At 39.1% G+C, this 13,018-nt stretch overlaps 1 protein-coding gene across 1 annotated transcript in view; it reads right to left on the bottom strand.

The window, feature by feature from the left end:
• The window catches only part of LOC139761757 (WD repeat-containing protein 46), an 84,159-nt gene that overhangs the window by 42,844 nt on the left and 28,297 nt on the right, over nt 1-13,018 (bottom strand). The window contains exons 3-4 of the mRNA XM_071686192.1: nt 11,392-11,627; nt 3,727-3,880 (exon numbers count right to left, since the gene is read on the bottom strand). Of these exons, the coding sequence (XP_071542293.1) occupies nt 3,727-3,880; nt 11,392-11,627 (390 nt within the window). The remainder of the gene's footprint in view (nt 1-3,726; nt 3,881-11,391; nt 11,628-13,018) is intronic.

Raw genomic sequence — 13,018 nt, 5'->3', positions numbered from 1 at the left:
TGGAAGTCGAGAACATTATCTCGGAAAGCAAAAATGGGTATGTTTGAGGGAATAGTGGTTCCAACAATGTTGTATGGTTGCGAGGCGTGGGCTATGGATAGAGATGTGCGCAGGAGGATGGATGTGCTGGAAATGAGATGTTTGAGGACAATGTGTGGTGTGAGGTGGTTTGATCGAGTAAGTAACGTAAGGGTAAGAGAGATGTGCGGAAATAAAAAGAGCGTGGTTGAGAGAGCAGAAGAGGGTGTTTTGAAATGGTTTGGGCACATGGAGAGAATGAGTGAGGAGAGATTGACCAAGAGGATATATGTGTCGGAGGTGGAGGGAACGAGGAGAAGAGGGAGACCAAATTGGAGGTGGAAAGATGGAGTGAAAAAGATTTTGTGTGATCGGGGCCTGAACATGCAGGAGGGTGAAAGGAGGGCAAGAAATAGAGTGAATTGGAGTCATGTGGTATACAGGGGTTGACGTGCTGTCAGTGGATTGAAGCAAGGCATGTGAAGCGTCTGGGGTAAACCATGGAAAGCTGTGTAGGTATGTATATTTGCGTGTGTGGACGTGTGTATGTACATGTGTATGGGGGGGGGTTGGGCCATTTCTTTCGTCTGTTTCCTTGCGCTACCTCGCAAACGCGGGAGACAGCGACAAAGTATAAAAAAAAAAAAAAAAAAAAAAAAAATGTTCTTACCTAATGTGTGCACTAATGATTATCTACGTATTCAGAAAAAAAATAAAGGAAAAACCTTACCTAGCATCAAGAGCCTCATCACTTGTGTTCATAACTTTCCTCTTTCACTCCGAGAATGATACAGTAAATCATATTCCTTATTCATTTTCCTACTCAATTCTCTTCAGCAAGTACATGACAAATTCATACACTAAATATGAGAGTACAATTATATGGGAGGGTATTGATTGAGAGGGTGAAGGCATGTACAGAGCACCAGATTGGGGAAGAGCAGTGTTGTTTCAGAAGTGGTAGAGGATGTGTGGATCAGGTGTTTGCTTTGAAGAATGTATGTGAGAAATATTTAGAAAAGCAAATGGATTTGTATGTAGCATTTATGGATCTGGAGAAGGCATATGATAGAGTTGATAGAGATGCTCTGTGGAAGGTATTAAGAATATATGGTGTGGGAGGCAAGTTGTTAGAAGCAGTGAAAAGTTTTTATCGAGGATGTAAGGCATGTGTACGTGTAGGAAGAGAGGAAAGTGATTGGTTCTCAGTGAATGCAGGTTTGCGGCAGGGGTGTGTGATGTCTCCATGGCTGTTTAATTTGTTTATGGATGGGGGTTGTTAGGGAGGTGAATGCAAGAGTTTTGGAAAGAAGGGCAAGTATGAAGTCTGTTGGGGATGAGAGAGCTTGGGAAGTGAGTCAGTTGTTGTTCGCTGATGATACAGCGCTGGTGGCTGATTCATGTGAGAAACTGCAGAACCTGGTGACTGAGTTTGGTAAAGTGTGTGAAAGAAGAAAGTTGTTGAGAGTAAATGTGAATAAGAGCAAGGTAATTAGGTACAGTAGGGTTGAGGGTCAAATCAATTGGGAGGTAAGTTTGAATGGAGAAAAACTGGAGGAAGTGAAGTGTTTTAGATATCTGGGAGTGGATCTGGCAGCGGATGGAACCATGGAAGCGGAAGTGGATCATAGGGTGGGGGAGGGGGCGAAAATTCTGGAAGCCTTGAAGAATGTGTGGAAGTCGAGAACATTATCTCGGAAAGCAAAAATGGGTACGTTTGAAGGAATAGTGGTTCCAACAATGTTGTATGGTTGCGAGGAGTGGGCTATGGATAGAGTTGTGCGCAGGAGGGTGGATGTGCTGGAAATGAGATGTTTGAGGACAATGTGTGGTGTGAGGTGGTTTGATCGAGTAAGTAACGTAAGGGTAAGAGAGATGTGTGGAAATAAAAAGAGCGTGGATGAGAGAGCAGAAGAGGGTGTTTTGAAATGGTTTGGGCACATGGAGAGAATGAGTGAGGAAAGATTGACCAAGAGGATATATGTGTCGGAGGTGGAGGGAACGAGGAGAAGTGGGTGACCAAATTGGAGGTGGAAAGATGGAGTGAAAAAGATTTTGTGTGATCGGGGCCAGAACATGCAGGAGGGTGAAAGGAGGGCAAGGAATAGAGAGAATTGGATCGATGTGGTATACCGGGGTTGATGTGCTGTCAGTGGATTGAATCAGGGCATGTGAAGCGTCTGGGGTAAACCATGGAAAGCTGTGTAGGTATGTATATTTGTGTGTGTGGACGTATGTATATACATGTGTATGGGGGTGGGTTGGGCCATTTCTTTCGTCTGTTTCCTTGCGCTACCTCGCAAACGCGGGAGACAGCGGCAAAAAAAAAAAAAATTTAAGAAAACTACCATAAGAGGAATATGGATAGTACACCAGTGTACAGCTTAATATGTTCCCAGTTCAGGGAGGTGAGTGTCTGTCTTACACTTCAAACTGTACATCTTATTCAAGAAATGATAGGGTAAACTTTTTCATACATTCATCATTTCCCACATTAGCAAAGTAGCACCAAGAACAGAGGATTGAGCTTTAGGGGAAAAAATCCTCACTTGACCCTTTCTCTGTCCCTTCATTTAGAAAAGTAAGAATTGGAGAAGTTTTCTAGCCCCTTCCTCCCACCCCTTTTAGTCACCTTCTCGACACGTGGGGAATATGTGGGAAGTATTCTTTCCTCCCATCCCTAGGGATAATATATAATATATATTCATTAATATATTATTACACTTGATCACTGTTCCCCGCATCAGAGAGGTAGTGCCAGAAAACAAAGGAAGAATGGCCCAACCACTCACACACACACAAACACACACACACACACATTGCCAGCACATCGACCCCGGTATACCACATCGTTCCAATTCACTCTATTCCTTGCACGCCTTTCACCCTCCTACATGTTCAGGCCCCAATCACTCAAAATCTTTTTCACTCCATCTTTCTACCTCCAATTTGGTCTCCCACTTCTCCTCATTCCCTCCACCTCTGACACATATATCCTCTTGGTGAATCTTTCCTTACTCATTCTTTCCATGTGAACAAACCATTTCAAAACACCCTCTTCTGCTCTCTCAACCACACCCTTTTTACAACCACACATCTCTCTTACCCTATTATTTCTTACTCGATCAAACCACCTCACACCACATATTGTCCTCAAACATCTTATTTCCAGCACATCCACCGTCCTCTGCACAACTCTATCTATAGCCCACGCCTCGCACCCATATAACATTGTTGGAACCACTATTCCTTCAAACATACCCATTTTTGCTTTCTGAGATAATGTTGTCGACTTCCACACATTCTTCAATGCTCCTAGAACTTTCGCCCCTCCCCCACCCTATAATTCACTTCCACTTCCATGGTTCCATCCGCTGCCAAATCCACTCCCAGATATCTAAAACACTTCACTTCCTCCAGTTTTTCTCCATTCAAACTAACCTCCCAATTGACTTGTCCCTCAACCCTACTGTACCTAATTATTTTCTGTAAGTGTTGTATATTATCATCATTGCTTGGATAACATTCTGAGTATCATTTGGTACATTATTTCCATTACCATTTTTTACTACACTCCATGTATTCTATAATCTGTACTTTATTTCTATACTTTAATTCATTATGGGCTTTGTTCATAGGTAAGAAACATACTAAACATACATCCAAAGAAATTTTATCTGTATATAATCAAGAACTCAGACTACTGACCTCCACAACATTATCCATTGACATGGCTAATAGTCTTCTCTGTGAGAAACTTAGGTGAGATACTACACTTCTCGTACTGTAACACTGCAGGTGCTGTCCTAGATTTCTTGCATCCCAAATTTTCACCCTTCTATCACCTGATGTTGCCATATACCTGCCAAAGAAAAGTTCTTAAGTTCAGGAAATCAATACCAAATATGTATGTAATTACCTTTTCATGAACTTCTTAAGTTATCTCACTCACTATCCTACTCCACAGTTAATCCCTATACTACTCTGTTTGCAATATAATCACAACTAATGTTGAACTATCTGTACCATGAACCCCTTTTCCCCAAGGAGGAACTCTTTCAAATACCAATATCATGGCATAATCTATATTCCTCCTTCTCTGCTATCCCATCTTGGTCCCTTACATTGTGCTAATATTTCAAATTAGGCCAACTCATTCATCAGTTCTTAATTATCATTCAGATACTCACTCTTCATCAGTAAAGCTTTCTACAACCAACATAATTTTACATCGACCTTAATCAACTCAACACACCACTCTTACATCAACTATTGATTTGCTTACAGCATATCTAACTTGAATTTCATTTCTTATATCTTATCTTTTCTAAAAATAATTGCTTCTCCCACTTTCTAGAAACAAACAACAGCCCACAGTGAACCTCTACCTATCATGTACAGGATGAAATCAAAGCTAAAAAACCACCTCAGGACCAAGCAATGTGCACGTTCCTGAAAATTACTTACTTTTGAGCTGTGAAACTGTGTGGCCTTTTCACACAAAAGGATCCTAGAAATAAGGCCCCCTTCACTTCTGCATTTCCTGGACTACTTACACATCACTTTACCAAGTTGCCCTGTGCAATGATCTACTCTTAACTATGACCCTATTTGTTTTATTAACTGCATAGAATTTCAAGATCTTGTTAAAATGCCTCTTGATGCCATAAACTGTTATTTCCAACATCAAGTTCTTTAGTAGTTTTGCATACTGAAATACCCTCATCTAGTTTTCATAATATTTCAGTTTCCTGCATGACAGTAACATCCTTTAACCTTGAAACTGTATGGATTCTTGAACTGTACTGACTTTTGAAATTTGAACTTTGACTGTACATGTAATAACATGTAATGTACAATCTATTTATTGTCCATTTCACACTGCTAAAATTCATTTAACTACTAAGCCTTTTCAGAATTTTGTTAACATAAGGCACTCTATTTCTTGTAGTGATTTTCATGTCATGCAGTGCTTTTTTTTTTTCTTCTTACTATTCGCCATTTCCCGCGTTAGCAAGGTAGCGTTAAGAACAGAGGACTGGGCCTTTGAGGGAACATCCTCACCTGGCCCCCTTCTCTGCTCCTTCTTTTGGGGAAAAAAAAAAAAGTGGTGTTATACCTTTATATATTTCAACAATTCAAGTGATCTACAATTCTGAGACATACCAAAGTATAAATTTCCGACAACATTACAGTCAGCAATGATGTGGGAGGATAAGTGTGTGAGTTGTGACGAGGCCATGCAACTGTATCAAGGCTGACATGTTATCTGCATTTCACTTACACAAAATGAACGTCATTCCCAGTCTGTCCACAGCTCAGAAATCTTCTTAACTGAGTTATGACAACACTTGCTATCGACTTCTATACACTCCTAAGATTGATATCAAAGACCCACCTTCTGCTAACAAAATAAGAGTAAGCTAAAGCAAATAAATTTCTAAAATCTTGAAACCTTATGACTAAGCAGTTACCAATTCCAGAAACCTCAGCTGACTCCATTGCTTATGACTGCCTAACAAACTTTGCTTTTGTTTTTACACAATATGTTGTGTTTCTTGTGCAGAATTTACTGTACCTATGAAATGTTTCAAGGTAAATAACAATCTAAAAAAAAGAAAAAGCATCTTTTAATTAACTATCTTCATTTTTACTTCCAAAGTGACATGCATGGGAACGATGAACAGTAAATGTTCACACTGGCTTAAGTGAGGGATAGGTGATGGATGGGTTGTATATGCTGATTGAGATGGAGGGCAAAGGATTTCTGAGGGTGGATGATGGCATAAACTCTTGAAGTACTGATACCATAAACATCACTGAGGTTTTCCAGTGACAGAAGATTATATGATTGGTATTTCTCAAACATGATTAGACATGAATAATAAAGATTTCCTAACCAAATACACAATTCCAAAGTATACTCTGTTTTAAAGTGATAGGAAAAATAAAGCAGAGGTCGTGCTTTGCTCTTTCTTAAAGGTCATCTTAATCCTGAGGTAAAAAATGTTCTAGCCAATTAAAATACTGGCTTTATTATTGTATAAGTTACAGATTTGCTTTGGAAGGAAACTTGATTATTAAAAATCAATTGGATGAAAAATAAGAATTTCCTTACTGAATACACAATTCTAGGTACACTATTTAAGAGTAATAGGGGAAATAAAGTAGAGGTGATGCCTTACTCTTAATTAAAGCTCATCTTAACCCTGTGATGAAAAATGCTGTAGCCACTGAAAATACTGACTTCATTGTTGAAGAAATTACAAATTAGATTGGTCAGAAAAAACGAAGACACCAGAGGTAGAAAAGACTTTATGATCATTTAGCAGAAAACTGAAATGATTTAATCATGATGAGAGATTCTATCAAAGTATGTGTAAGTATGTGTAGTGGATTCCCTTTTCAGTATCTAGGAGTGGAATCTACCTAATTTTGCATGACATTACCATAATCAAATTAGTTGACAAACCTACACATGAAAAAACTGGAATTAGTTCTAGCTACAAACAAGGATCATGATGATAAAGATGATGTCGAAAAGTCTGGGAGAAGCGATCAATGACAAATCAATTTTGAGGTATTTTTCAACACTACATGTAATGTTGCTCAGCATGCATCACAAAAAATCACCAGATTTTAGACTTGCAAATTCTAATAATCTTTGTACTCTCTTGACAGAAAATCTGGGATATTATCATCAAAGAAAACAACATGAAAATAGCTTGAAAAAGCTTCAGTAAAACTTTCATTGCAGTGGAGGGTACATATGTACCAATACACATTAGACTGTCGTTTTCCAAAACAAAGCCAAAATGGTGGAGAAATTAAATATAAGTGTCTTGTCTATGAAATTAGTGCATTAGAAACTCAAAGACCAATAACCAACTTGATATAGCAAATTTGTGAGAAGCTACAAGACGTATGTCAAAAGCAAACATAAGTAGGAAGTGCATATTGCTGTGGCATGTGAAGCAGCCTGGGGAAACCATGGAAAGGTCTGTGGTTTCAATGCACTGCACATAACTTGAGAATGGACGTAAGCAAATGTGGTCTTTCTTATCTGTTCCTGGAGCTACTTTGCTAATACAGGAAATAGGAAAAAGGTAAGAAAGATAGAAAATATACACATATACAGACACAGGTAAACACACACACACACACACACACACACACACACACACACACACACACACACACACACACACACAACACACACACACACACATTAATATTTATTCATTATACTTCATCACCATTTCCTGTGTCAGTGAGGTTGCGCCACGAAACAGATGAAGAATGAACCATCCACTCATATATATTATTACTAGGTAATCTTTATATGGAATTTTTGAAACAAAATTACTAAAGAATATCTTACCTTCTAATGCAATTTGGTTTAGGTATGTAGATGATGTTCTTTGTGTTTGGCCAACAAATGAAAATTTACAAACATTTCTCCCTTACTTAACAATTTAGTACCTTCCAGCAAATTCACTGCAGAAAATGCAAATAATGGTATATTACCATTTTTAGACTGCCTTCAGCAACAATAATACTATAAAGAATATCTTAATCAGGAACTCATCAGAAAATTCTCCTGGGTGCATCTATAAAGTGCATTGTAGAAATTGTGATTAGTTTTATGTTGGGCAGACTGGTAAGGATCTTTCTGTTAGACTTAAGCAACATAAATATAGTATAAGAACCGGACAAGAATCAAATGCCTTGTTTAATCACGTTAAAAACCATGATTACTGTATTGACTGAAGTAATGTCATCTCAGTTACTAACTCTAACTCCAGTACCACAAGAAATATTGAATCTTCTATTATTAAATACACAATGAATTATAATCTTAATATTAGTGAAGGTCTATACAAACTGGATAACTTTATGATTGATAGAATTTGTAAACAATTCACCTTCTTGCAATAATAATAAGTTTATGGTACGCTCGTTGTCTGCCTTGGATAATCGCATGTTTACCCAATGGCATCCTAGCTACATCTCTTTATTGTATATCAACTGACTGTTATATTTCTCTCTTGTGTTTCCCCTGATAATGTGATTATTACACGACAGTGCACTTGGGAACTTATCGTGTTTCATTTTCCCTGTGGACTCATAGGAATATGTATATTTATTTTATTTATTCTATTAGACAAATAATGTTGGAAGTATTTATTAAAAAACATAATTGTGGTGTGAGGTGGTTTGATTGAGTAAGTAATGTAAGAGTAAGAGAGATGTGTGGTAATAAAAAGAGTGTGGTTGAGAGAGGAGAAGAGGGTGTTTTGAAATGGTTTGGTCACATGGAGAGAATGAGTGAGGAAAGATTGACAAAGAGGATATATGTGTCAGAGGTGGAGGGAACAAGAAGTAGGAGACCAAATTGGAGGTAGAAGGATGGAGTGAAAAAGATTTTGAGTGATCGGGGCCTGAACATGCAGGAGGGTGAAAGGCGTGCAAGGAATAGAGTGAATTGGAACGATGTGGTATACTGGGTCGACGTGCTGTCAATGGATTGAACCAGGGCATGTGAAGCGTCTGGGGTAAACCATGGAAAGTTTTGTGGGGCCTGGATGTGGAAAGGGAGCTGTGGTTTCAGTGCATTATACATGACAGCTAGAGACTGAGTGTGAACGAATGTGGCCTTTGTTGTCTTTTCCTAGCGCAACCTCACACGCAAGCGGGGGGGAAGGGCGTTGTCATTTCAAGTGTGGCGGGATGGTGACAGGAATGTATAAAGGCAGACAGTATGAATTATGTACATGTGTATATATGTATATGTCTGTATGTATATATATATTGAAATGTATAGTTATGTATTTAAGCATGTGTGGACGTGTATGTGTATACATGTGTATGTGGGTGGGTTGGGCCATTCTTTCGTCTGTTTCCTTGCGCTACCTCGCTAACATGGGAGACAGCGACAAAGTATAATAATGATAATTATTTATTTATTATACTTTGTCGCTACCTCCCGTGTTAGCAAGGTAGTGCATGGAAACAGACGAAAGAATGGACCAACCCACCCACATACACATGTATATACATACACCATCCCGCCACACATGAAATGACACATGAAATGAACATGCAGGAGGGTGAAAGGCGTGCAAATAATAGAGTGAATCGGAATGAGATTGGTATACCAGGGTGGATGTGCAGTGGATTGAACCAGGGCATGTGAAGCATCTGGGGTAAACCAAGGAAAGTTTTGTAGGGCCTGGATGTGGAAAGAGAACTGTGGTTTTGGTGCATTATACATGACAGCTAGAGACTCAGTGTGAACGAATGTGGCCTTTGTTGTCTTTTCCTAGCGCTAAATACATGACAGCTAGAGACTCAGTGTGAACGAATGTGGCCTTTGTTGTCTTTTCCTAGCGCTAACTCGCACGCATGCGGGGGGAGGGGGTTGTCATTTCATGTGTGGTGGGGTGGCGACGGGAATGAATAAAGGCAGCAAGTATGAATTATGTACATGTGTATATATGTATATGTCTGTGTATGTGTATGTATGTATACGTTGAAATGTATAGGTATGTATATGTGCATGTGTGGACGTGTATGTATATACATGTGTATGTGGGTGAGTTGGGCCATTCTTTTAACTGTTTCCTTGCACTATCTCGCTAACGATGGATACAGCAACAAAATATAATAAATAATACATATACATAAATGCCCATACATGCATATATACATACATATGCATAAACATATCAACATATACATATATACACATGTACATATTCATACTTGCTTGCCTTCAACCATTCCTGTTGCTACCCCACCCCACAGGAAACAGCATCACTACCCCCTGCTTCAGTGAGGTAGCGCCAGGAAAACAGAAAAAAAAAAGGCCACATTCATTCACACTCAGTCTCTAGCTGTCATGTGTAATGCACCAAAACCACAGCTCCCTCCCTATCCACGTCCAGGCCCTACACACCTTTCCATGGTTTACCCTAGACATTTCACATGCCCTGGTGCAGTCCATTAAGAGCATTTCGACCCCAGTGTACCACATCGTTCCAATGCACTCTAATCCTTAAGTGCCTGTCACCCTCCTGTACATTCAGGCCCCAACCACTCAAAATCTTTTTCACTCCACCCTTACACTTTCAATTTGGTCTCCCACTTCTTGTTCCCTCCATCTCTGACACATATATCCTCTTTGTCAACCTTTCCTCATTCGTTCTCTCCAGGTGTCCAAACCATTTCAAAATACTCTCTTCTGCTCTCTCAACCACACTCATTCTGTTTCCACACATCTGTCTTACTATTTCATTCCTTACTCAATCAAACCACCTCACACCACATATTGTCCTCAAACATTTCATTTCCAACACATCCACCCTCCTCCGTACAACTCTATCTGTAGCCCATGCCTCACAACCATATAACATTGTTGGAACTAGTATTCCTTCAAACTTACCCATATTTGCTCTCCAAGATAACATTTTCTCTTCCAACACATTTTATATCGCTCTCAGACCTTCACTCCCTCCCCACCCTATGACTCACTTCCATTTCCATGGTTCCATTTGGTGCTAAGTCCACTCCAAGGTATCTAAAACACTTCACTTCCTCCAATTTTTCTCCATTCAAACTTACATCCCAATTAACTTGTCCCTCAACCCTACAGAACCTAATAACCTTGCTTTTATCCACATTTACTCTCAACTTTCTCCTTTCGCACACTTTTCCAAACTCAATCACCAACGTCTGCAGTTTCTCACTCGAATCAACCACCAGTGCTGTATCATCAGTGAACAACAACTGACTTACTTCCCAGGCCCTCTCATCCCAACAGACTGCATACTCGCCCCTCTCTCCAAAACATTTGCATTTATCTCCATCTCATCCATAAACAAATTAAACAACCATGGGAACAGCTAAGCAATGAAGCACGTCCAAACGTATATGTGATCCTACAGAAAAGGAGCTCCATATAGACAGTAAGGAGTAAACCTGATGGTGGTCACTGATTGTCCAAAGACTGACCCAATTATTGAGGGAGCAGCTGCAGATCCCTACTGGTCATTCACACAGAGTAAGAGATGGTGGGTGCATATTCCCCGCAAAAAAGGGTAGGCTGAGTCCTGCCCCATACATTCCTAGGGTATATCTCAAGCTTCCAGGACAAACAGAAATGTCTCTCTACCACGGCACTTGGTTCCTCGCTATCTTCATGGTTCATTCAAGCATATTCTAAACTTGTCTAGTGTGTTCCAGTAGAAATATCTTGCTACTGTTGCACTTGATTATTCATAATGCACACACTTCGATGATTCATCTAATGCAGTTTAAGTTTCCAGTTAACCTTCAATCATCCCATATATAGCATCAAAACTATCATTTTACCTGCCAGAGGGATCAAATTCAACTGCTCTTATCGGACGATGATGGCAGAAGACTGAGGCTACAGGTTCTTGACTGTTAGGTGTCCACATCGTCACTGTGCCATTTGGGTGGCCACAACAAAGCACTGCATTGTATGGGTTCTGACACATGATTTCCAGGCGACCTTTATGTGTAAAAATCTGGATCACCTCCTTTCCTAGTGTGACATCAAGCCAACTCAAAAATCCAGTGTCATCCTGTGAAAGACAATCCTTATTAGCTAAATCATGCTTAACTTTTGTGTATAAATCTTATTCATTTTTAATGGTATTTCATGGAAATTTGAAGGCCAACAAAAGATTTCAGAATTTACTACATGTATCAAGCATCTATTGCAGCATTCCACTTTTAAAGAGAGAGGATTAAATGGTGAATTACATTTTTTAAATCATAATTAAAATTAATCTTTGCTTACACTGATTTGGAAAGGACATGCTGTGTTCATTTGTATGATTACTGTAATACCAGAATTGAGGCAGTTTTTGAAGTTTTTATGGCAAAGGCTAGGAACATGAAAGTGATAAAAAATGAAGAAAGCAATATTCTTTGATATCATGCAAAAACAGAGACAAGGCACAGATAAAGTTGTTACCAGCTAGGTTAGCAATCATAATTAATAACTACTCACAGGGAAAGTCTTGAATGGATACTTAAAAGAAAAATTTTCAGGTTTTGAAAGATGAAAAGCCATTTTCCCCCCATAGGCAGAAGCCTATGATAGGCATCTGAGAGAGCACTTACTTGGTTTGGTTTAATTACAGTTATTATCCCTCAGGAGGCACCCCTTTCAATCATAATAATACATATAAAGCCAGTGGAACTGACCAGAATGCAGAAACCTACCCAAGCCTATAATGTCACAATACAGAAATATGGTTGCATGCAGTTAGCCAAAGTAGCCATTTACTTAGCTGGTATCAGTACCTTTGTTGGTTACTGCTCTGAATATAAACATTTCTTGTGACAGAAAGACGAGAAAGAAGTACAGGGAGGTGATGTAAATGACCACAGCACTCTGTATTTGGCAGAAAAATTGTTTTCTTCCCTTCAAAACCTACATATTTCACCAACGAGCATCTGAGAGCATATCTAAATGAAGGCAGAAGGATATGAAGAAAAACATAATGAGAAAAGCTTAGAAAACTTGCTATTAACAATTTGCCTCCAGTTCAGACCATTCCCTTCTGAGGGTAGCATACACAAATACACACTAAGAAAGCCAAGTGGGTCCAAGAAACAATAGTCAAAACAAGGTATTCATCCAGTGTTAAATAACCCTCTCACTAATCTTATTCAAGGCTGAGACCCCTTTAAGACAGTTAGAGTCAACACTCTCTAGTGAACAAGATATGGAAGAACCAACTTATTGATTCATCCACAAATATTGTTATTGATAAAGGAGCCTGAATGAATAAAGCAGTGAGCTAGGTAATTTTCTGTAAGATCATGAAATTGAGTGAACTCATTTGACAAAAAGAATGATGCTTTGGTGGAAATTTTTTCCCAGTTTGTAATAAAAAGTTATTCATTTTTTTATTTTATATTTTGTTATATTCAACCGCCACCTCTCACATTAACGAGGTAGCGC

This window comes from Panulirus ornatus, chromosome 41 (genome assembly GCF_036320965.1).
Source record: "Panulirus ornatus isolate Po-2019 chromosome 41, ASM3632096v1, whole genome shotgun sequence".
Lineage (NCBI taxonomy): Eukaryota > Metazoa > Arthropoda > Malacostraca > Decapoda > Palinuridae > Panulirus > Panulirus ornatus.
This window is presented reverse-complemented; position numbering and strand designations above follow the sequence as displayed.